At 41.1% G+C, this 23,044-nt stretch overlaps 1 protein-coding gene across 1 annotated transcript in view; it reads right to left on the reverse strand.

Annotated features, from left to right (window-relative positions):
- The window catches only part of scospondin (subcommissural organ spondin), a 133,396-nt gene that overhangs the window by 105,688 nt on the left and 4,664 nt on the right, over positions 1-23,044 (reverse strand). The window contains exons 5-27 of the mRNA XM_038692256.1: positions 22,543-22,795; positions 22,260-22,401; positions 22,018-22,150; positions 19,117-19,289; positions 18,641-18,859; positions 18,366-18,531; positions 16,382-16,628; positions 12,566-12,776; positions 11,220-11,314; positions 10,884-11,140; positions 10,643-10,777; positions 10,275-10,477; positions 9,973-10,100; positions 8,546-8,655; positions 8,287-8,436; positions 7,668-7,761; positions 7,364-7,573; positions 3,499-3,704; positions 3,124-3,238; positions 2,643-2,764; positions 2,196-2,429; positions 1,937-2,059; positions 115-212 (exon numbers count right to left, since the gene is read on the reverse strand). Coding sequence (XP_038548184.1) covers positions 115-212; positions 1,937-2,059; positions 2,196-2,429; positions 2,643-2,764; positions 3,124-3,238; positions 3,499-3,704; positions 7,364-7,573; positions 7,668-7,761; positions 8,287-8,436; positions 8,546-8,655; positions 9,973-10,100; positions 10,275-10,477; positions 10,643-10,777; positions 10,884-11,140; positions 11,220-11,314; positions 12,566-12,776; positions 16,382-16,628; positions 18,366-18,531; positions 18,641-18,859; positions 19,117-19,289; positions 22,018-22,150; positions 22,260-22,401; positions 22,543-22,795 — 3,824 coding nt within the window. The remainder of the gene's footprint in view (positions 1-114; positions 213-1,936; positions 2,060-2,195; positions 2,430-2,642; positions 2,765-3,123; positions 3,239-3,498; positions 3,705-7,363; positions 7,574-7,667; positions 7,762-8,286; positions 8,437-8,545; positions 8,656-9,972; positions 10,101-10,274; positions 10,478-10,642; positions 10,778-10,883; positions 11,141-11,219; positions 11,315-12,565; positions 12,777-16,381; positions 16,629-18,365; positions 18,532-18,640; positions 18,860-19,116; positions 19,290-22,017; positions 22,151-22,259; positions 22,402-22,542; positions 22,796-23,044) is intronic.

A 23,044-nucleotide genomic window follows, 5' to 3' on the forward strand; every position in this document is an offset into this window, starting at 1 on the left:
TGTTACGCAAAATATTGCTACTTTCAATAATGTTTGTGAGGAAATGTTAAAATGTCATACATTTTAAGCTTGCTGATTATGGCTAACCAAGGTGCCTTTTATTGGTAGACTTACGACATTAAAGGGGACACAGGATCCATCCATACAGGTGAATTCAGGGCAGGTGACAGTAGTGTTCCTACTGCCAGGGGCCAAGGGTGAGACAGTTTTATCTGGACAGAACAAGATTTCAAAAGTATTAAAAATACCAGAGATTCAAACATCCATCACCATCAATTTTGTGAAAAGGAGAGACTGAGATGAACACCGCCTTTAAGTTTCCTTTCTTCATTAGGGATCCAAGCAGCAAAGCTGCTGGACGAAAACTCACCAAAATTGGCGGTGCAAATTCCACCCACTACTCCGGCAAAAAAATGGCACTCATAGACCTCATGGTGGCGCTATAACAATCAACTTTACGTTTTTGCAATTATCTCGAGATCTGCTTCATTTTGGGTAAAACGTCTTTCATCATTTTAATCTCTGGATTCATCTGCATCTAAAAATTTCATATTATGCAACTTTTTATCACTTTTCTCAAAAACCTATTTTTGCAAACTCATCACGATGGTTTGCCAAATTGACCCATCTTCTACGTCGCTGATCAAAGGTTATCAAAAGAATTTTGATACGTCAATCTGTTTTTTTCCATAAATTTTTACTTTTGTGTCTTTTACATAAATGCTCATGAATCAAAATTGGCTTAAGCTATTGTAACCAAACTTGGAGCGTCTGTTCAGATGCTTGTTTCAAGCTTCACTGAGCAGTCCTGGGATATTCTTCCACTAGGGGGCACTACACATGCAAAAAGTTTATAACTCCTAATTTGCTGCATGGACAAAATTTGGTTTGTAAGATCTAGGGTCACTGATGCATGAAGTTTCGTAATGATTGCTCAAAGTGGGCATGGCTTTTTACAACAAATGTAAATTTCTAGACATTTCTCATTCCAAAATCGAAGAAAATCACCCTTACTTCCTTAAGAGCTGAAAGTTTTTCAGCGCATCCACTAATATGCAATCTATGGTCAATTCAGAAGTCAGTCACTCTATATTTTTCAGAATATGCTAAATCAATTAACATCTATATCTTCACAAGCCTTCAACACAGACATTCTCTAGATGTCCAATATAAAGTGATTCGAAGGGTTTTTACATCGGTCAAACGGTGAGTCTGCAGTGATCTTCACTATCTTGCTATAATTTGTACAGTATGCACAACATTTTATTTTTTGCTCAAGGTTGGTTCAAACGCCACCAAAATAATTGACAACACACCCAAAACCAGCAGAATGATGTGTGATTTTTTTCCAGAATTTTATCACCAACATTTTGAGTGTTGTAAGCATTTTAAGTTTAAACTGACAAAACACGATGTCACTACCTCAACTTGTAAGAAGGTGTGCAGAGGCATGCTCTCACCAGTAGCTCAGTCAGTTAGTTTCCTACAATGAGGTGTTCAGATCATAGTGAATGGAAGTTCTCTATTTTATTTGGATCCTGTGACACTTTCTTCTTATATTTCACTGCTAGAAACTTGGAACCACCAACTTTTGCATTTGGGCTGAACATGTCACCCAGTAGTCGGGTACATAAAGTGACACTTTGATCTCAAGGTGATGCTGTAAAAATCAAGCTTGCGTTTCCGCAACTATCACAAAGTCCAGATTCTTTCATCACTTTAATCTCCAAAGTTATCAGCATTGAGTCTTCTCCTCTGAAATGTAGCATTTTTTCATGACTTGCTTGGATCCCAATCAATGCTGCTTGTGGCTATATTTTCTTCTTTGATTTGGTTTTCATTGCCAGTCAGGTCTTATGCAGTCCTTTGCTCATTTCTTCACTCAATCCATCCTCACAACCATTCTCACCTCTCTCCACATCTCATGAGAACTCACCACACACAAACTCATCATCGCCCCGTGGACAGTCTGGAACACCATTGCACACTTGTGACATGTTTACACAGGTGCGATTGTCACATGGGAAGCTGCCTGGACAGGGAGGTATCCTAGTAGAGCCTAGAAGACAGATCAAATTATTGTCAATGTCCATTAACACATCTTTAGACAAAGACTGTGTTAAAGCTTGATTCCTCAAGGCTCAAAACCCATATTCTTATTTTGTGCCTTCACATTTTTGTTTACACTAACTTACCACAGTTGTTGATACTCTCATCCGAGGCATCCTTGCAGTGTGGGGTCCCATCACAGAGCTGCTGATAGTCCACGCACTGGTCCCCACTGAGGCAAAGCACCTGGCCAGGGCCACAGGGGGCGGTGCACTGCTCCTCATCACTACCATCCATACAGTCGGTTTCCCCATCACAACGCCAGGCCTGAGGTACACACTGCCCACCAGTGGCACAGCTGAACTCATTGGACCTACATGCTGGAGAAACACATAGAGCATCACTACAGGCAAACTGGTCAGTAGCACAGGTCACTGCCACACACACATGGTTGGCATAGTTGATTACTGATTGACCATGCAGGATGGCTTTGGGCAAAAATGTATATGACTAACACTATTTTATATTAATTTTATATTTATATTATTTGGATGCAAGTTATAAAACAGCCAATGCTCTATTATTATTTGTACCTTTACTTGGACAGACAGCTTCGTCTTTTCCAGAGGGGCAGTCTTTGCGTCCGTCACACACTCTGTTTGCAGGCACACACTGGTCCCTCGGGCACTGAAACTCCCCTGGTGCACACACACACCTAAATCCATGCAAAACATTTTGATAATTATGACATCATGTGTTCTGAGAGCAGTGAGAGCCTGCTATGAAAAACAACATAAATAAAGTACAATCTGAAGAGTATTACTATCATTATTTATCATTATTTGAGGTATTGTGTAACTGTTTTAAAATATTTATATTGGGCGTGACATTGGTGACATTCAGACAATGTCAACTAGAGCCTGATAAAGAAAGTGTCACGATCTTGTCGTTGCCTTAACACAGTAAAATCTGAATCCTTCGCAGGACAAACTCTGCAGTGCATATTTATAAATGCCAGTTCATTTCACAGTGGAAATTTCTAAACGGTAAAATTCAGCAGAACTGAAAACACACCCCCTTTCATCACTGAGGTCCCCACAGTCATCATGTCCATCACAGCGGCGAAGGTACGGAATGCAATGTCCTCCAGCACACAGAAATTCCCCTTCGTCACACACCACACCACAGTCTGGACCAGCACAGGTACAGATCATCACAGGGTCAAATACATATCGTACAGAAAAGTATTTATTCAAGTATGCCCACATGCAAAAATATCGAAAGCAAAACCCACCAATTGTGCTAAATTGTGAAATGAACTACCCTGCATGATAAAGAGTGTAAATAACATCTTTCTCAATAGAACACTCTGCAAAAAAAACATGTTTGATAGTTTGTCAAAAGATCTAACTTTATATATGTATACGGTTGGATTAAGTGATAGAATACCTTGTTCATCAGATACATCTGCAAAACCGCAGTCCAGCCTTCCATCACAGACATGGCTGGCTGGCAAGCACTTTCCACTGGCACACTTGAACTCCCCTGGTGGGCAGAGGAGCACGGGGGTGGTAGGTCCACAGAATTCCTCATCTGACTGGTCAGCACAGTCTGGGTGGCCATCACAACGTAGAGCCAGGTTCAAACATGGTCCACTGCAGGGTTGGGGTCAATTCACTTTAGGAATTGCATGTTATTAGCAAAGACTGACTCAAATATTACTAGAATTATCGCCCTGGATATGCCTCTATGCCTCCACCAACCAGTCAAGTTGCAGTTTACATCCATGTCTGTCCAGACTATCATATGTGCGCATATAATATAAAGTGTATTTTTTAGCTAAATGGAATTTATCACTATACTGATGATGCGTATGTATGATTCCAGTGAATATATTGTTTAACTGATTAAAGAAGGATTATCATGGATGTATTGGCTAACAGGTACACATGTACTTTATTAACTATGTAAAGACGGATTCTTATAGGAGTATAGTTACACAATATGTGTGTATGTGTGTATGTGTGTGTGTGTGTGTGTGTGGGGGGGGGGGATTATTGGATATTTCTTATAGTTTACATTTCTCTGGGCCAATCGGAATCTTAGCACTTGAAGCACAGAGCGTGAAGTGAGCTCGCCATAGGATGAGACACCTGGCTACCACGCGAGTCTGATGGAAACTTATAACGTGAAGGAATCTAATGTGAAATTCGAGGTAAGTAATTGCTTTATGGAGCAACAACAGCTGTTTGTTTGCTTGATTCAATTAACGTTAGCTACCGCTTTTTTATGTGATATAATTTACTATAATATGTATTGTCGTCATACCTATTACGTTATTATAATTACGTTAAGCTATGCTAAAAGTGGTAACGTTACCGCCAGACCCGGAGATCGGCTGAATGGTTTCCAGAACGGTAAAAAACAATTGTTTTACTCGAGGGGAGGTGGAAAATGAGCTTAATTCCCCAAATGGTGGAATATCCCTGTAACGTTAGTTAGGCTTATCGTTAGCCGGGTGCTCTGCCCTGAACTCCGAGACATAACGTCACGGCACTACTCGAATTCTGAGCTACCCTGAATAATAGGTTGTCGTGCGCGCTCACGCGTCACGTCATTCGTGGTGTGGGTAAGTTAAATGAGTGTTGTGTTTACACAACAGCTGATGCGAGAGTGACGCCGGGAATCCACTGACTCCGTCTACAGCACGTTACGGCTGCGTCACGGTTTTGATGCGTCCACTGGAAGCATGTCAGAAGCGTTTCAGCAGCGGAGCGTGCAGTCTGACCCACGTTATTGAGTTGTTATTAATTTGTCATTTTCGTGCTTCTACTAGCTTCTTCAAAGCTCTATGTGACCCCGTTTCTTCAGTCAACTTCAGAGCGTTTTGCCTGCCTGACAAGATGATATGTTTAGATTTTGTTGATTTGGGAACCAGTGTTTGCATTTTGTGCTTCTACTATGATTAAGTAGGCTATGCAGTTAAATGATTTCCTTTTGTGTCCGTTTTAACCGTGTTTATTATTGTTTTACGATCGGGAGGCGCCACAGGGTGTTTTATTTTGAAAATTGACCGGATCCTCTGTGCCGTTCTGTGTCTGACTTCCTGCCTGGTTCGATCTGCTCTGTGCTGCTTGACGCGGCTAGCGGTGAAAATAGACCTGCTACCTTTTCTCTGCGGAGCGGCGCGGAGAGCCGCTTCTGAGACGCGCTGCGGCCGCAGCTGGTGGACTCACGAGAATTGACTGTCCCAGTTCATTCTTAAAGGGTTAGTTTGGTTCATTAAGTTTTAGTTTTTTGAAGTGGAGTTGTATTACTTACAGTAGATGGCGGTCAGCACGCCCCCAATTTGAAGAAGCAGACAGGAGTACCATCTGAGGTTTGTTCTGTGTCTGCATGTTTTGTGTCTCTGGTTGTTTCTTGTTTTATTTTGAAATGGTCTGTGTTACGTGTTGAGTTTGTGCTTTGTTTCCTGTCTGCCCTGATTTCTAATGTCTCTCACCTGCTCTTGGTTCCCTGCTTGCTTGTATGTATGTCTGTCACTACTCTACATATTGTCCGGGTTGATCGTCAGTCTTTGCTGGTCTATTGTTCATCTCTCTGTCGTGAGCACCTGCTTGTCTGTTTGTACTGACACATGCCTTCGATATTATATCACCCTGACATCTTGATTTATTGTTGATTTCTGTTTATGGATTTGAATTGTTGTGGGTTGTGTGGGTTACCTTTGTGTTATTGATTATCTTGTTTTTTGGGGGACTGCCTCATGTCAAGTGCTTGGACTTTATTTAAAGTGACCTTTGTGTTCATTTAATAAATCCAGAAGAATCAACCTCGCTATCTTTGTCTGCCCCCGTCCACAGCAGTACATTGCTTAGCTTTTGTGTCAGAGTGACAGTCTAAGTGGTGGCTTAATAAATTGGCGATAGTCCCAAATATGTCGCAGGCTTTGCTTGAGGTTCCCTTGCCTACTAACCTGGAAATACGTTCTGATAAGTTTATCTATGTAATGTGTACTTATGGAGATATATGCTTCTGAAAGTAGTTTGTACATTGTTGTCCTTCATACTGATTCCCAGGAATCTCTTTGACCTGCAAATTAGTTCAAAGCAAGAACAATGGGAGTGATCATGTAAGTGACTGTCAATGCCTGTTCAAAACACTGCAAACGTCAATTAATCATCCAAATGTGCACGTTGTCTGATTTGTGCCACACTCTCTTTAATGTGTATGTACTTACGTACATCCTAAATGGGAAATAGTCCGAGGTGTTTGACGCTCAGCTGGAACGCAGTGGAGACCGCTGTTAGCTACAGCAGTGGGGTGCGTCCAGATTAACTTGCGATACAGCATCGAACCACCGATCATGTTTATATTCCACTTTCTATGTTAACTTTCTCGTTAACAGCATTGTCTCACCCGTCTTACATTTCTATCATGTATCATTATTCATCTGACATCGAGTTGATTTGAACAGTTTATACCGTCATACTGCCTATCTACCATTTGTCATTTAAGTTGGACAGATAATTCAGGTGGTGCCTATCAGAGGAGAAACTGGAGCAAAGGGACAGTGTGAAATGACACTTCAGAGACCAGATCCAAACATTGATCACTAGCTACTAAAAGTGGGAGAGATTAAAACCTCTCCCTTCTGCGTAAGTAACTTAAAAGACTGGTGTGTGTGTGTGTGTGTGTCCTTTAGTTTCTCTCTGCAGGCTTGTCAGGAGCAAAGGATTGAGGCTTCTGGGCAGATGAGACCAGCAGAGACGCACAAATCCCCTGTTTTAGCCTTGTCATTTTACAGTGTGGCTGAATGTTTTTTTTTCCTTTTTTTTTTTTTTTTAACATAGATTTTTGTTTTATGCTTGTATTTTAACCTTCCATGTTTTTAGCTGTATATTTTAAGGATGACACTGTTTTTATAACTCCCCTCACCCTAGTAAAATAACCTAGCTTTTAATATTCTACTCTTTTTACTACATTTTTAAATCTTGATCAATCTAAAGAGGTCCTAGGCCCCATGACAAAAAACCTCGGTGGTGTTGTCGGCCTATTTTAAACAAGTTGAGAGCTTTACCCCGGTTCCAGTAAACCAAATCATTAGGCATAGGAATCCATTCCATGATAGGTGTCTTAAGTGCTAATCTATTAGTGTGGTTACAAATGCCAAGAATATTCACTAATATAGGCTTGAGGTTATGACCTCATTGTTGACTTATCACAGCTGAGCCTTAATCCCTTTGTTATCAGTCTTTCGTATCTCCACATACAAATTGTGCTTGGTGATATATTAAGATGAGTTTGGATTCACCTTGGTGTGCTGGTACAGTGGAATTGGTCTACAGAACAGGTAGATGGGCAGATCTCATCTGAACCATCGCCACAGTCATCCTCGTTGTCACACACCCACTGAGAGGGGATGCAGCGCCCCCAAGCACAGGTAAACTCTGAGTCCAGACATGGAGGGGAGGGAGGAGGGCATGCCACACCGTCGCACTGCCACACGCCATGCTCACAGGAACTAGACACACAAAGGAAAATAATTCTCTCTGACTTAAATATTGATTATGGCAAAAAAGTGGTATATACTTTTCTAAGCATTTCGATTGACTGACCAGTTCTGACAGAGTTGGGTAATGGTAGTTCCAGGGGGAAACATGGAGTCCTCCCACTCACATGGACACTGACTGGGAACTATACAGCTTTCCCCTATAGAGCAGATAACTATTATTAGAGCTTTGCCAGTTGCAAGGCAAGAAAGTTTGCATAAGACATGGGCTTATTAAAATCAAGAGACTTTCTTCTTGTTTGCAAATTTTGACATAATGATGATTACACTCTGAGGAGCATAAATATCCACACCAAATTTCATGGCAATCTGATGTTGTGTTATCTTCCTCTGGCTCAAAGTGGAAGAAATGACTATCCATAAATGACAGAAATATGCCAACAAATACAAATGTTGTGTATATGTATGAATGTAGATATTTGGTTGGAGTGTGAGGTGCAGGTAATCCAAGACTAGTTCCCTACTTTTGTTTAAAAAATATATATATATATAAAAAATATATATTTATTTGTATTTGACCTACATGAAATATGTGTTTTGTCCCTGAGCAGGTTTTTATAAAATAATTTTAAACAAAATAAAAATAAAAACAAAATAAAAATAAATATAAATGTTCCACTATAATACCCTTGGGGCTCAGGATAAATTTGGTAAATTTGTGTTACCGTGTCGGACTGTGCCGGCAGGGCAGAAGCAGCCCTCCACACAGGAGAGAGCGCCACACTGGGTGTGTGGACTCTGCTGAACACTGGGACATGAGGGAGCGCAAGCTGGACCACAGGGATCATATACCAGCCCATTTTCACACTGTAAAGCTGCAGAATGAGGGGAACAGAAAGAAAACAAAGGTTACAGTAAGGCAGGAGTAAAGGTGCATGTGCAGGAAATTGACTGTGTGAGTGTGGGCGTGTGTGTTTGACATACGACAGAGCTCCTGGGACCTCCAGCGGATGTAGACCCCTCGGCGGTTGCAGTCTTCAGCATAGGCAGCAATGGCTGTACAGAGACACTCACAGTCCCCACCTGAGTCACAGCTAAAACACAAACAATAAAACAGCATGGACTGTTCATGTCATCTTAAGTACTACTTCAAGTACACAATTTCAAGATGAACGATCTTATGGTAAAATATGAACATTAAATGGAATGAAAATTATTGTAAAATATGCTTAGGATATTTTAACCATGGAAACTACATCCTTGCCACTCAATAGAACCCTGTAACACTAGTGCCAGTGTTTTGATGCTATGCTCTGTTGCTGTTTGTGTACCAGCATGCATACAAAGAAGAGCACGCATGCCTTATGCATGAGGATGGAGAAATTCACATTTCTGCTGATTGACCTTGGGCTAGGTGATGTTTTCAAATGTTTATTAATGTGCAATATAGAGGATGACCATATCATCACAATCGAGTTTTGAGTGTTTCCACTGGTCCACAATTTACTTGTGTTACATTGTGCCTTAAAATTTCTGTCAGCATTTTACTATTATACTGTACATGATGTTTTTGGATTAATATTACTGCTGCATTAATGTGTATGTTGCATTGCAATGTGTATGTGTTTGTTCCCAAATATGGAAAAACTGTAATGGTCAGGAAGTTATGTTATATGGCCGGAAATGTTATCACGATAAAAAGTTTAATATCTGTTGATATCAATATCACGATAAGTATCAAATCATTATTTCTTTAAGATTAAGTTTAAAGGCTGCTTTTTGCTAAGTAGGCTGAGTGAAAGTTGAAGTAACCTGATGGTTAATTGTGGTTTAAACTCTTCTTTATGGTCAACACTTGATGCTAAACAGTGGATCACTTGACAAATCAGAGGTGGAACATTCAAAATGCTAAAATCTTTGTCAACAAATATGCACGAGTAAAATAAAGTAAAAGCTTTTTTCAGTCCTTTTTCCTCAACAAAATAAACATTTGTATGATTCAAGTGAATAAAATCAACTATTTATTGAATATTTCTTGAACATTTGTTATATTGCTGTTGAAAAAAATTATATCGTGAGTTATTGTTATTGTCATTTCTGTTGAAATCAGTGAATGGGGCAAGAACTACTGAGAAAGAAGCCATTTATTCACACTGAAGCATTTTTGGCATCAGTTGCAGGTACTCTACATAGTAGATTATACATGTTTAAAAGACAGTTTTGAGATACTTGAATTAATTTTCCTGTCAGAACTGAAGAAGTCCTTTGGATAAGGTACGAAACGTCTTCCAGTAGCTTCAACCAAGTCCAGTTGCCCTTCATTTTAACCCTCGTTGGATAACTATGACCTGGATGACTGAGAATCTTCATAGACACTTGAATAAATAGTGTAGATTAGTGCTGTCACTCACCCACAAGCATCAAAGACACACCAGTCGTAATACTGCTGGAATGGCACCTCAGAGTGGCACAGAGAGAAGAGTTCCTGAGTTAGGACTGCACACCTTTTCCTGGCCCAGGTCACCCTGTGGGGGTTCAGCTGACCAAGACACAAATACAAAAGTTAGTTTGCTTTTGCATGTGTGTGTATGAGAAAGATAATTAAAAACTGGATTCGCCAAATCTGTCCTATTAAGTAAGTAAGTTCAAGTTTAATGTTACTGCAAGTATCAGTGTGCGTTTGTGAATGAACATGTCTTTGTATTGTACTCACAGCACAGGGGTCTCGGAGGTCCTGGTCTGCCACGTCAGGGCAGGAGGGGCTGACCTTCCAGGAGTTTCCAAACAGCTCGACTGCAGATTCCACAATGCCTTGCCGTGTAGTAAAGTCATTCTCTGTGTCCCCATCAAAGTTACCACACAGGCCCCCGACCCGACCCTGCAGGTGGGCAGCCAGACGCACATATACACGCATACCTGGAAACAGCATGTGGAATGGCAATAACGTTACCACTGAAATAACCTGTATATACAGCCACAGACAAACAATGCCTCAGCAGTAAGTGATGGATTAATTTTAATGTTTGAGATTGAGGTGAGAGATATTTAAGGTTGCAGAAGCTGAAGATGTGTGTGTCCTACCTCCATCCCATAGCAGAGTGACCCCAAGTCTGGAGGAAAGGGATACAAAAAGGCCAACTCTTTCCAAAGTCAGACCACTGCCACTGTAGGACTTGGGTAGACTAACTGGCATCCCATTTACTGTCACGGCTTTACCTAAAGGACAGAGACAAGAAAGCTTACCTCAAGCTACCAGTTCCTAAAACTTAACCCTAACTTCCTATCATCATCCTCTGCTTCCCTGCAACACCGTCCCTCCTACCTCTCAGCAGATGCACGATGGTATTCCCCAGGCTGAGGGTGACCGACTTTGTACAAGTGACCCCAGTGCTCCCACAGGGCACGTTCTCCGCCATGACACTGAATAAACCGCTGGTCTCCATCGCCAGCACATACTGGCAGTCGCCCAGGAAAGAGTAACAGCGGCCGTCGAATGTCACATAGTGCGGGTCGCCAGTCGCCACGCACACACCGGCACAGACGGACTGGCTGCAGTGCCAGCGGCGCTCCTTACAAACACTGCAGAAGTTGATCAAATATAGTTGAGATCATGAAATGTTTAAGGGATGTGATGCAATGAGACAACTGGTTACATTACCATGTGTTGCAGTCTTTAGTGATGGTGTCGTTGCTGTAGTAAAGTCGACCGTTATGGTGACATGGGCACTTATCTGGCAGAACACAGTGATCATCCTGAGGAACAGGAGAAGACATCATATACAAAACATCCGTCCAACGTCCAACATCTGTGTTTCCACTTTCAGACATACTTAAACCTTTTGAATGTCTTTTTTGTTGTATATCCCAGTACATTTAGTGGCTAATGGTGAAATGAATGAGCTGACTTTGAGGCATATATAGTTCCAACTCATTCCCTATGTAAGATTGAGGGTTTACCTTGAAGACTGTCACGGTTTGGGTTGGTTGGATGTGTTTATGTGTGGTTTCCTAAGTTTCAGTGTAATGTTCCTAACTTTTGTTTATGTTTTGTTAGTAAGGTGGTCATGCGATGTGTTATGAGATCCTTCCCTGTTTGTTTCTGTTAGCTTTACTTCCTGTTTTAGTTTGTAGTTTAGTCTGCTCCTAGTATGTGTTGTCATGTTTTACTTCCTGTGCTTGTCTCTGATTGCTTTAGTGGATTCACCTGTGTGTAATTATGTCCTCCCCTCCTGTTGTATTTAAGTGGTTTGCCCCCTTCATTTTGTGCCCCATCATTGTAGTTTTTGTGTTTGTTCGAGCCTAGCAATTTCCATGCCAGTGTTTCTCGAGTGTTTTTTGTGCCTCTTATGGATTAACTTTGGATCTACTTTCTGTTGGACTTCTTGGATTATTCACTATTTTTTTGTGACTGCTCACATCACCTGTAAATGACACCGTGTTGCAATAAACCTCACTATCACTACCTGTTCCACCTCCGTGTCTGCATTTTGGTTCCAAAACCTCTGTTCCCTGTGTTCAGCCGGCAGCTGAACGTAACAACGACTTCCCCTACAAATGTGTCTGGTTGTTACACTTTCAAATACACAATGAAATAAATCAAGTGTTGTCTGTCAGTGTCTTTGGTATACAAACAGTTTACATTTTCTAATATAGTCTATTGTGTTATTCAGTTTTGGAAGTTTAAGCTGCCGACATCGTAGTTATGAGATCGTTTCCCCTGTTGGATGTGTAAATGAGCAACTGTTTGCCAACAGTTAAACTTGGTGGCCAAAAAAACACATTAATGCAGGTTTAAGTTAATTACCTACCTAGATGTTTTTAATTGAGGGTATCTGGATATTTGACAAACACCGGGTCAAACTCATTACATTGATAGTGGCTGCATTATATTTAGCTTTATGAGCTCGTAGTGGCTCTCTGTCGGTCAATCTCGACATTGCATATTTCAAAAAGATATCCTTCATCCATTCAGAAAACTTGAACTAAATTAGAGTTTTCACCCACCAGTAGCACCAATCCCTGGGGACAGACACAGCCAGACAGGGGCTCTCTGCAGCTTGACTGTGCAACATTGGACCCCTGCTGTTGGCCAGGAGGGTCCAGGCTGGAACAGGTGAGGAGGCAGGAGCGTGGAGAGTAGACCAGAGAGCCTGGACACTTGTTCACCTCCTCACAGCGCTCCTGTGTGCAGTTAAACCGCCCCCGCTCACACACACTGTGAAGGGAAGAGGAAAATGAGCAGAACAGACTGAAAAGAATTGATTTTAGATTCATTGTATCACACGGACATGAAAGGCTATTGAAGGTTTTTTAAAGCTTGTAATGAATGACTATTTTCAGCAAAGATTAAGCTTTATACTGAAGGTACAAGGTAGGTTTGTTACATTACGACAGGCTGTAAAGTGAAGATAAGTTTGTAACTCCCTAGACAATACGCAGTAATACAAAATCAATCATACGGTAAACAGAAACAAACTATATTCAGTGGAGCAGTGCTGAGGATGAATTTGAATTCCCTTATGGGAAGAGAGAGAGAAGATTCAGCTGCCGCACCACCAGACTGCAGAGCAGCTTTTCTCCCCAAGCTATCAGACTATTCAACTCAAATTCATCCTCAGCTCTGCTCCATTGAATATAGTTTATTTCTGTTTACCAATTTTAGGGCCTGACCATAAAAACATGGAACTGAAGGAATTTTTTTTTCTTCTTTATTTGTTTCTGCAAAGTAAACTCATTTTGGGGGGCCTAAAAATACTTAAACTCAACAAACTTTGCACACATGTCAGAAGTGCCAAAAAATTATGTATTTTATGCGTCCTGCTCATAGGCGTTGAGAAATGGCTCGCTAGCACCACCTACAAAGTTGGAAAAAATTAGCCCCCGTGCCACGTTCAACCCACATGTACAAAATTTGTTGGGGACATGTATCATGTCAAGACAGACAAAACCCTCAAAGACCCATACCCCAAAACTCAACAGAAAGCCCACCATTTTGAATTGAATGTCCCAATTATAACCCATTTTTAACCATGGTGAAACAGGCTACATACTTTAACAAACTCCTCCTAGAGAATTAATCTGATCGACTTCAAATTTTCGCTGTGCAGTCTAAACCCATTGACAATTTAAAGTTATTAACGGTTATTACCAGTCGACCAGCTTGCACGTGGCATACAGAATTTATAATTCACCATGAAAAAGGAAGTTGTCATAACTTCAGTGTACATGCTCACATCTGCACCAAATTTGAAGAGTCTTGCCCTGAACACATACCAATATTCACTCAAAGTCATTGCGCCACCTGCTGGCAAGAGGAAATGAAATGTTTTTTGCTGTAATGTACTACTCCGAGCAGGTTGGCCATGACAACTTCAAAACTGTCCCAGAAAACATTGATGAAGTTTGCAGTTAACGGCGTGGCGGTTGCATGGCAAGTTAAACTCTTCGATATGACACAGGAACTTGTTGTAACTTGACTGTACATAATCAAATCTGTACCAAATCTTACACGTTTGATAAAACTCCCGCCCTGTGCAAGCCAATGTCCAACCACAATCATAGCACTACATGCTGGCAACAAGAAATGACCTTCAAACCCCTGCAGCACGTTTTACCTACATGTACGAAATTTCTGTGACGTATCAGGGAGTCATCGTCACTCTGTACCAAACTTTACATGCTTGATAACTGTCCTGCCCCAAACACATCGACATGTCAGTATTCATTTATAGTTGTAGCACAAACTTAGTTTCCCATTACAACCTGTTGTATATTTTATATCAAAACTTCACATTTCCTCAATCAAATTGTATCGGGTCAGTGGTCAGTACAGTCTCAGCAGTTACAACACAATTACAATGAGCCACACACAAAAAGGACAACGCACAGACACACACGTAAATGATAAACTCAAGGAGAAACAAATTAATCAGTAGCTTTCTAGTACTACAGTACTGCGCTGACCCAGTCCTTAATAGATGACTCAGACCCATAGAGTGATGATGACTGTAGTTATGTAGTAAAGAGATGCAATGAAACCAACCTATCCTGTATCAGGGAGCAGGAACATAGAGTGATTTCATCAGAGCTCTTGCACCACCAGGGACTCACTGGAGATAACATGCTCTCATATACATTTGCATGTCATTCAAACATACATTACACTCACAAAAGGTGGGAACTTCTTTAAGTAGAGTTTCAGCCCAAAGCTACCATAGAATTTATATTGTAGCTGCATCAAAGCTGTGTTCCACAATAGAAAAAACATGTTTACTGCCTCTGATTCTTTATCACAACTGCCACATAATAAAAGCAGCATTCAGATAGCCGTGAAAGAGAAAGGGCTGTTTTTATGATGTGCTGTAAAAATATAATTTACGCAATTGGGTCAGTGAGAGCCTGTGCTCTATCACAATGTTTCCTTACGACAGGTTTAGTATGTCTTCTGTCCTTGTTGCAAAAGTACTGCATCCTGCAGCACCGTTAGTATTGTAGTGTATAGTGAGGTAAAGAATGTTCTGTGACATGACATTATCAACGTAGCAACTAGAAAACTTTCATTTGTGGTTTGGTTTTACTTATACTTTTTTTTTTTTTTACTGTGCCAAATAAATTAGATGATATATCTAGCAAAATCTGATTCAACAAATATTTTAGACCTAATACATACAGTGTCAATCAAAATGTTCAAAAAGAAAATGTGTAGCAAAAATGTGTCTGTAAGAAGTTGAGTATTTTGCCAGTTAGGGCACCTTTTCGGAGGACTAATAGACTCCATGTCTCTTTCATTCCTAGTGCTATTAATATGCTCAATAGCAAGTAGCACTTCGGCTGCATTCCTTGCATTAATCTGGCACATTTGTATGTTTGCACACTTGCATATCCAACAAGTCCTCCAACCTAAACAACAACATATAGGTTGTAACCAACCTCCAAATACGACTTATACGACTCATAGCGCAACAGCGTCCCTACAGGGGGCATTTGTCCATGCCTCTGTTCTTTGCAACCAGACCTACATTATGTAAATCACATGACCTACGTCAAATGACATAAACACGTGGAGACCGTAGAGACACAAAGGAGGTGAAACCTACCCACTAGTAGTGCCAATGTGTGCGGGTATTGGGTTCACCGGTCGACATGCATAAAATTGCTGATTTAGGTTTAGGCACACACCCTTGTGAATGTTAAGGTTAGGGGCTACGGGGGCTTTCAACACCTTTAAGACTAACATAGTTAGCTAGGAAACTAATGCTACTGCGTAACTTACGTTAGTTACGCATCCTACATAACTTTATTAAAAATATAACTTGCGCAACAAATCAATCTTGTTTCACACCGGAAATGAACGCCGGTCTCCAGGGTAAAAGGAGGCTAACTTGCCATCAATTCATCCTACACACCACCAACGAAGTACAGCTTTATGGCTATTTATAATATGTGACCGTCATTGTCATGTGAAAAGTAAACATGACTTGTAATTTTGTGTGGCTGAAACAATCTATATGGTCGTTTTTCTGCTGAGGACAGGCTGACATATCTGGACTCTGGACTCTGGAATCTTTGCGCTTGGTATGAATTTCCATTTTCTTGCCCTAGCTTCATATTTTTATTTTTATCTGATAATGTTGCTGCTGATGTTGTCTTTTTGTGTCCTGTCTGTATCCTTTGGTATCCTTTTCCTGTCTGTCTGTCATTATATGAACACTTGCTGCATAACAATTTCCCCCAGTGGAATAATAAAGTACCTTGACCTTGGAAATACCTGATTTGAACAAATGCGTGAAATCTCAGCTGCAATTTCTTGCTGCTACATACCAGGTGTTACAGTTGTTCTGAGTAACAGACCCAGGCAGGTACATCTTGTCTCTTTGCACACAGGGACACATAGTGATGGGCACACACTGGCCCTGGTGGTCCTGCACTAGTCCAGGTGGGCATTGGCAACCTGGAACACACATCCTGAGACCAATTCCACCATTATCGCAGCTCCAGCTCTCTGAACAGGAGTTTCCACAGACACGACCACATTCCTGGTACACCTGACCCCCTGAACACTGGACCGCTGGGAAGACAGGAGAAAAGGTTTGTAACATAGCTTGGTATGTTATCTAATTATTCTTAAAGGGTGAAACATAAAGGGCACTCAATTACATTGTGTATGGGTTTTTACTATAACAGTGTGGGTCATACATTTTCATAATTCCAAGAGGGCCTAAAATCTTAAGTGACCCTTTGTTAAGCCACGTCCCAAATACACAGCTGACCAATCACAGCGCAGTACAGGACTCGTTCTAACTGAGGTCCGACACTTTCATGGATACGCTCCATTGACTCTAATGCAAAAAGAGTATTTTCTAGCTTTTTTTTGGCTGTAAGATATGGTCAAACGCTGTTCCTGGGGCACTTGTAATAGTTGCAGTCGTTACCCAGAGAGGTTGAAAGGAGAAGTACAATTTATTCTCTTTCCAAAACCTAAAATAAATCCAGAAAAATGGCAGCTGTGGATTGTTCCTAATGTAATGTTAGTTAGCTAACGTTAACGCTAGCTAAGAGTTTATTCCTACTGAATGTAATGTAAAGCCCTGCTGTTCTGCTTTTAATGATTGTAATAGTGAATAGAGGCCTAGCCAGCTTTACAGGAACAGTGTTGATCCTTAATCGTTGTCTTTTGTCTCAATCGTCGGGGGATGCGGTGGTTCACTTGTACTGTGTGATCGTAGGCTTTAGCTTCTGTCTTAATACAACCTGAATACAACCTTCAAATGTGTAATGCAACAGCAAAACTGTGCTTCTTTCTGAGATCGCTTTTTCCAGCAAATTTGACTTTATTTCTCCGGGAAGTGCAGTAATAGACAGTGGCAGCGCTGACAGTTTGTCGGACATTACAACAGTAAGGGGGCGGGGCTTAGCGAAGCTCAATTGAAGCTAAGTGTTTAAAGTACGGCTGCCAAAATTGTACAAATAGATAAACAACTTATTAGCTTTTTTTTATACAGTCTATGCTTTAAGCCTCCTTTCCTCCACATATCTGTGAGATGAACTGCTATTGGACTTCATGCTAGCTTAATACGATTCATCCGTAAGTCACGGTAATTGTGATATTAATTGGGATGCTTATTTTGAACAGTGAAAAACAGGCTTAAAACAAAACGTACTTACTGGAAACACAGCAGACTCCTGAGTGTCGTTTACTACAACCAATTGCTGAACAATACATTTTAAGGCAAGCAATTAACTTTCATGAACTGAAAACACACAAGGGTGTTCTTAGTTCTTAAATGAAAAGTTCACGGCTAGTTAAATGTACACATTGCAGTGGATTGTTAATCCCAAGGTAGCCACGCCTTAAAGCATAGGCTTCTTTATATTTCTATTTTACAAAATGCTGCATTGAAAAAGACTTGAAACTGGCAATTGAGACGGAAATTCATTAGGTACGTGTTTAGTGAGTTAATAAATCAAGTGAGAAGTTGTGTAATTTTTTCATTAACTCCAAAGCAATCAGACTTTTTGTAACCAGTGGAGTCGCCCCCTGCTGGCCATGAGAATGCAAGTAAGACACTTCCGCTTTGGCTTCACTTTTCACACCTGCTACTTGTTCACACAGATAGTTTTGTGCAGTACTGGCTGTGTCTTGGACCAATCATAATCTTATCAATGGTGTCTGAGATTACAGGACAGACGGATGAACAAACAAATAAAATGAAGGCAATGATGACCAGACCAGTAAATTACCAATCTGTAGTAACTTGTAATGGACTTCCTGAAATGCAACTAAACCAGAGGCCTCTCTACTTACGGCAGAAGGTCTGATTGTGCCAGTGGATGGCTACGCCCTCTTGAGCGCATTGTTGGGTGTAGGCAGTGAGGATGGTGCAGTGACAGGCTTTTTGTGGAACACAGCCACAAACCTCAGACAGACAGAGACGGAAATAGGGCTCCCTCTCCACAACGTCATGACACACCTACAAAATCAGAGATGGAGGAGCATGTGTGGGAAAAAAAGAGAGGGACATAGAAGAAGATGCGCACTTCTGAGATAGTGGGAGATTTAACAAACATTATGCAAACTACCTGAAAAACAGGGCTGTGTATGACAGAGCACACTGTCTCTGCATACTGTCTCCTCTGGGTGTATGTGGTGCAGGGGTCAGGTGGAGATCCTTTCGGTAGAGTACAGTGCTCGGTTGTGAATTTCCCTGCAAATGATGACACACTGGTCTCCACGTCTCCTTCTGGGGTGGTAAAGTCATCATGCTGGTTCCATGTCAGTGTTCCACACAGGCCACGCACCTTGAATACAGCATTTGCACATTTCAGCTCAAACAGTTCCATGCACTAGTACAGTTGCACTAGTAGAGTTGAAGTTTGTTTGACTTGTGCTTGATCATAAAGGTTCAATTTATGGCCATTTTGTGTCTTTCCCTGTAGTCACATATAGTACAGCATGTTAGGAAATTCAAAATGCCACATGCAAGTTCTACACTTCTGAACCACCTCGGCACTCAAAATGGCACAACAGAATTAACCATATGAGGTGTGCATGTTACCTTGTTTGCGAAGCCAGGTTGCAGGGTGATGAGGACCAAAGGTCCATCTAGGTGCCAGAGTAGCTGTGCTCCAAAAGTCTGGATGAGAAGAAATGAAGAGGAAGCCCTGTGCACAACCAGGTCCCCTGTTACTACAGGTAACAGCTCCCTGTGGCCGTTCAACGTTACTGTACCTGTAAGTAACAATACCACCTGTAAGCAATCTGAAGGCCATAAACACATTCAAAACAAATAATTCTCAAAATAGAAAGCCAGTAACTTGATAATAATGAACAAAAAGGAGTTCAGTTGAGAAACCATTTTTGAATGTAAATTGCTGTACATTCACCTGTAGATTAGGCTTAAAAGGCTTTTTTATTTATTTTTTATTTTTTTTCAAGGCAAGGACAAGCAATTATTTATATAGCAACTTCCAACACTGCAGCCATTCAAAGTGCTTAACAAACCTAAAGATACAAATATAAAGATACTTCAGAAAAATAGTTCACTATAAATTAAAATATATATAAAAGACTATTGATTGATTAACAAATATGATTAAAACAATACAATTAAAAGATAAATGTATTAAACTGAGCTACAAGCTTGGTCAAATAAAATTGTGATGAATAAGTTTGTGCAGGTTTAAAAAGCCTTAGAGAAAAGGAATGTTTTAAGACCTGACTTAAAAGACTGTAAGGTGCCAGCCAATCTCAGGTATTTTGGGAGCTTAAGGAGTATAAAAGCAAAAAGCTGCTTCTCCATGTTTTGTTCTTAAGGAAGGGAACTGCAAGCAGCCCAGTATTTCAAGACTTGAGGGATCTGGTAGGGTTATGCTTTTAAATTAGATCATTGATATATATTGGTCCCATCCCATTTAGTGCTTTATAAATGAGCAACAAAACCTTGAACTTGATTTTTCTCATTCACTGGAAGCCAGGGTAGTGACCTCAGAACTGAACTGATGTGATCAAATCTGGTAAAAACTCTAGCAGCAGCTATCTGAATGAGCTGTAGTTGTCTAATCAAGCTTTTAGGGAGGCCTGTGAAAACACTGTTACAATAATCCATCCATCCATCGTCAAACGCTTATTCTGCGTACAGGGTCGCAGGGGGTTGGAACCAATCCCAGCTTACATCGGGCGAAAGGCGGGGTACACCCTGGACAGGTCGCCAATCCATCACAGGGCCACACATAGACAAACAACCTCTCACGCTCACACTCACACCAAAGGAAAATTTAGGGTCACCAATCAACCTAGGCCACATGTCTTTGGACGGTGTGAGGAAGCCAGAGCACCCGGAGAGAACCCACGCAGACATGGGGAGAACAGTGACAGTGCTAACCACTGCACCACCGTGCCGCCCCTGTTACAATAATTCAGTTTCCTAAAAAATAATGCATGTATAATTTTCTCAAGGTCCTCCTTGGACATGAGATGATGATGATCTTTTAAAAAAATATATTTTTAAAGTGATAGTAAGCTGATTTTGTAATTGTTTTGATATGTTTGTTAAAGTGGTCATATTATTCATTATTTTATTCAGGGGGTGTACCCGAACAAATTTACATGGTTTCATTTTCAAAAAAACATGTTTTTGTCATACTGCACATTGCTGCAGCTCCTCTGTTGACTGCCCTTTTTTAGCTACGGAGTGATACATTTAGCCTCTATAAGATCTTTGTTTGGAGTTGCACATGTGCAGTACCTAGTTAAGGACTACTAGCCAATCAGAAGCAGAGTAGGGCGGGTCAGCAAGAAGCCGGTAAACATGGCTTTGGTTAGGCTGTTTATGTTCCCCTTACCAGCTTAGCAACATGGACTGAAGCAAGAGTTTCAGAGTGGTGAGTTATTAATATGTAAGAAATTATTATATAGATAGTATTTTTGATCCATAAAGTTGTAACTGAGCTCTGTCTCTACATCACAGTAACAGCTTTATGTCCATTGATTTCCTGGCGGGTAGCTAATGTTTGGGTGGGAGAAGAGAGGCAGCAGGCAAACGTCTTGTCACTCTGTGCTGCAGCTCAGTGTGTTTTTCAACCGGTGTTTTTGAGGGTGTGTCGGACTAGCCGTTTGGCGAGCATTATGACGTGTATTTCGCTGTGACGTTACAGGGATCAAAGGGAAAAGGCTGGACTACAAACGAGCTGTTTTCAGGCAGTTCTGAGCAGTGTGGGAGATGGGAACTCCCTTTAGGCTGGACTTTGTGCTTTTTCACTTTGCAAACCTATTACCTGCACAAAAAGATAAATAACTCAATAAAGGAGAGGGAAAAAGCCAAAAAGTATAATATGACTTCTTTAAGGTTTACATCTGTGGCAACCTGTTCCACTGCCCTTGGGGGCATTTACACATCCAGCAGACACAGCAACGATGCAATTTATTAGGCGTCGTGCCCACCTGATAAATGTAATCAAATTCACTCTCCTTTTGCTCTGTTTTGCTTTCCATCATGTCCTTATGGAAATATTTGGCTAAATGTTTACCAAAGTTTTTTTTTTTTTTTCCAAGTTGTGGGAAACCAATACTGAAAGATGCTAAAAAGTTTGACAGAACTGAGGAGAACGGCATTGATTTTCTATGGTGATCATTAGATATGAGTCATTTGACCCATTGGTAATTAAAAACAACGCAAAACTTCAAATATGAGGACACCTTCTCCCACCCACAGATTTGATTTGTGGATACAGAAAATAAATGGGCTGAAACCACATATATACTCTTTGTCAGAATTATTTAATTTCTGTACTAATAAACTGTTACGCCATCAGAAATAGTTTAAAGATGCTATGATCAAAAATAATTCCAGACATCCAGTAGGAGCTTTAATATTAGTCATGTTTCCTGTCCCCACTGTGTAAAATGATCTCTGTATTACTGACAGTCAGTAGTGGGTAAGAGTGAACAAATAACTCACCAGTGTCTGTGATGGAGACTGTGGTGTGGAGGGCTGTCACTGACATCTCCCTAAGACAACCCAGGCCTCCTCCTTCTCCCGATGTACACACTCCACAGCGCACACTCACCACTAGCTTCCTGTCAACAAAGTCCTGAACACAGACAGAACATAATCACAAAAGAGAAGTGTCTGCAACACACACAAATGCATCTCATATCTCGAATGTGTAACTGTCCATGGTTGCATTTTATGCATCTCACCTCAACAGCAGTGAAGGGACAGTCTCCTCCATTTAGTGAATACCTTTTTTTGTCAAAGGTGGTCACCTGTAGTGACCCCATCAGGCTGCACTGGGCAGCGCACTTCTCCCCAGTACACTGCCATTGGCCTGCTCTGCACACACTGGGAGGATTAAAAAGAGTAATAAAATAAAAAGAAGGAAGGAGAGACAGAAAGAGAAGAATGGAAATGGGTGAAATATATAGAAGAATATGGGAAGGAGGGAAAAGAGACTTAGGAGACACACAAACAGTTTCTCCTTACCAGGTTTTGCATCTCTGCTGTATCCTGTCCCCTGACTGGTAGGTGCGTCTGCGATGGAAACAAGGACAATCGTCTCTTTTTAGACAGAATCCCTGGTGAAGATACAGGCCCTGTGGACACTCACAGCCCCCCACACACTCCTCCCTGCACTGCCCCATGGCTGCAGCAGGCCCAGGGGGCTGGGGAGATGCACAGCTGGGAGGACAGGAGGAGACACAGTCCGAAAAAACCTGACCTCTGGGACAGACACGACCTGGAAAGACGAGAGTAAAAGAATAGTCAACTCACGAATTTCCACTCCCCACTCCCTTTTGCAATAAATACCCTTTGCTCTTATCACTATCTTCCTCTGAAACCTGCTTTTGGGTCTGGAAGCTGCCAATTCTAAAACTGAATTGGAATGTAGTACATGCAGTCACTGTAATGGTTTATCCACATTATGGGGAAATTATTATCTGTTACAAATTAAAAGTTAAATTCATAAGCATATAAAACCCAACTT

Source organism: Micropterus salmoides, unplaced genomic scaffold (assembly GCF_014851395.1).
Source record: "Micropterus salmoides isolate LMB-PRFRI ecotype aquatic unplaced genomic scaffold, ASM1485139v1 Ms_hic_scaffold_1, whole genome shotgun sequence".
NCBI classification, from domain to species: domain Eukaryota; kingdom Metazoa; phylum Chordata; class Actinopteri; order Centrarchiformes; family Centrarchidae; genus Micropterus; species Micropterus salmoides.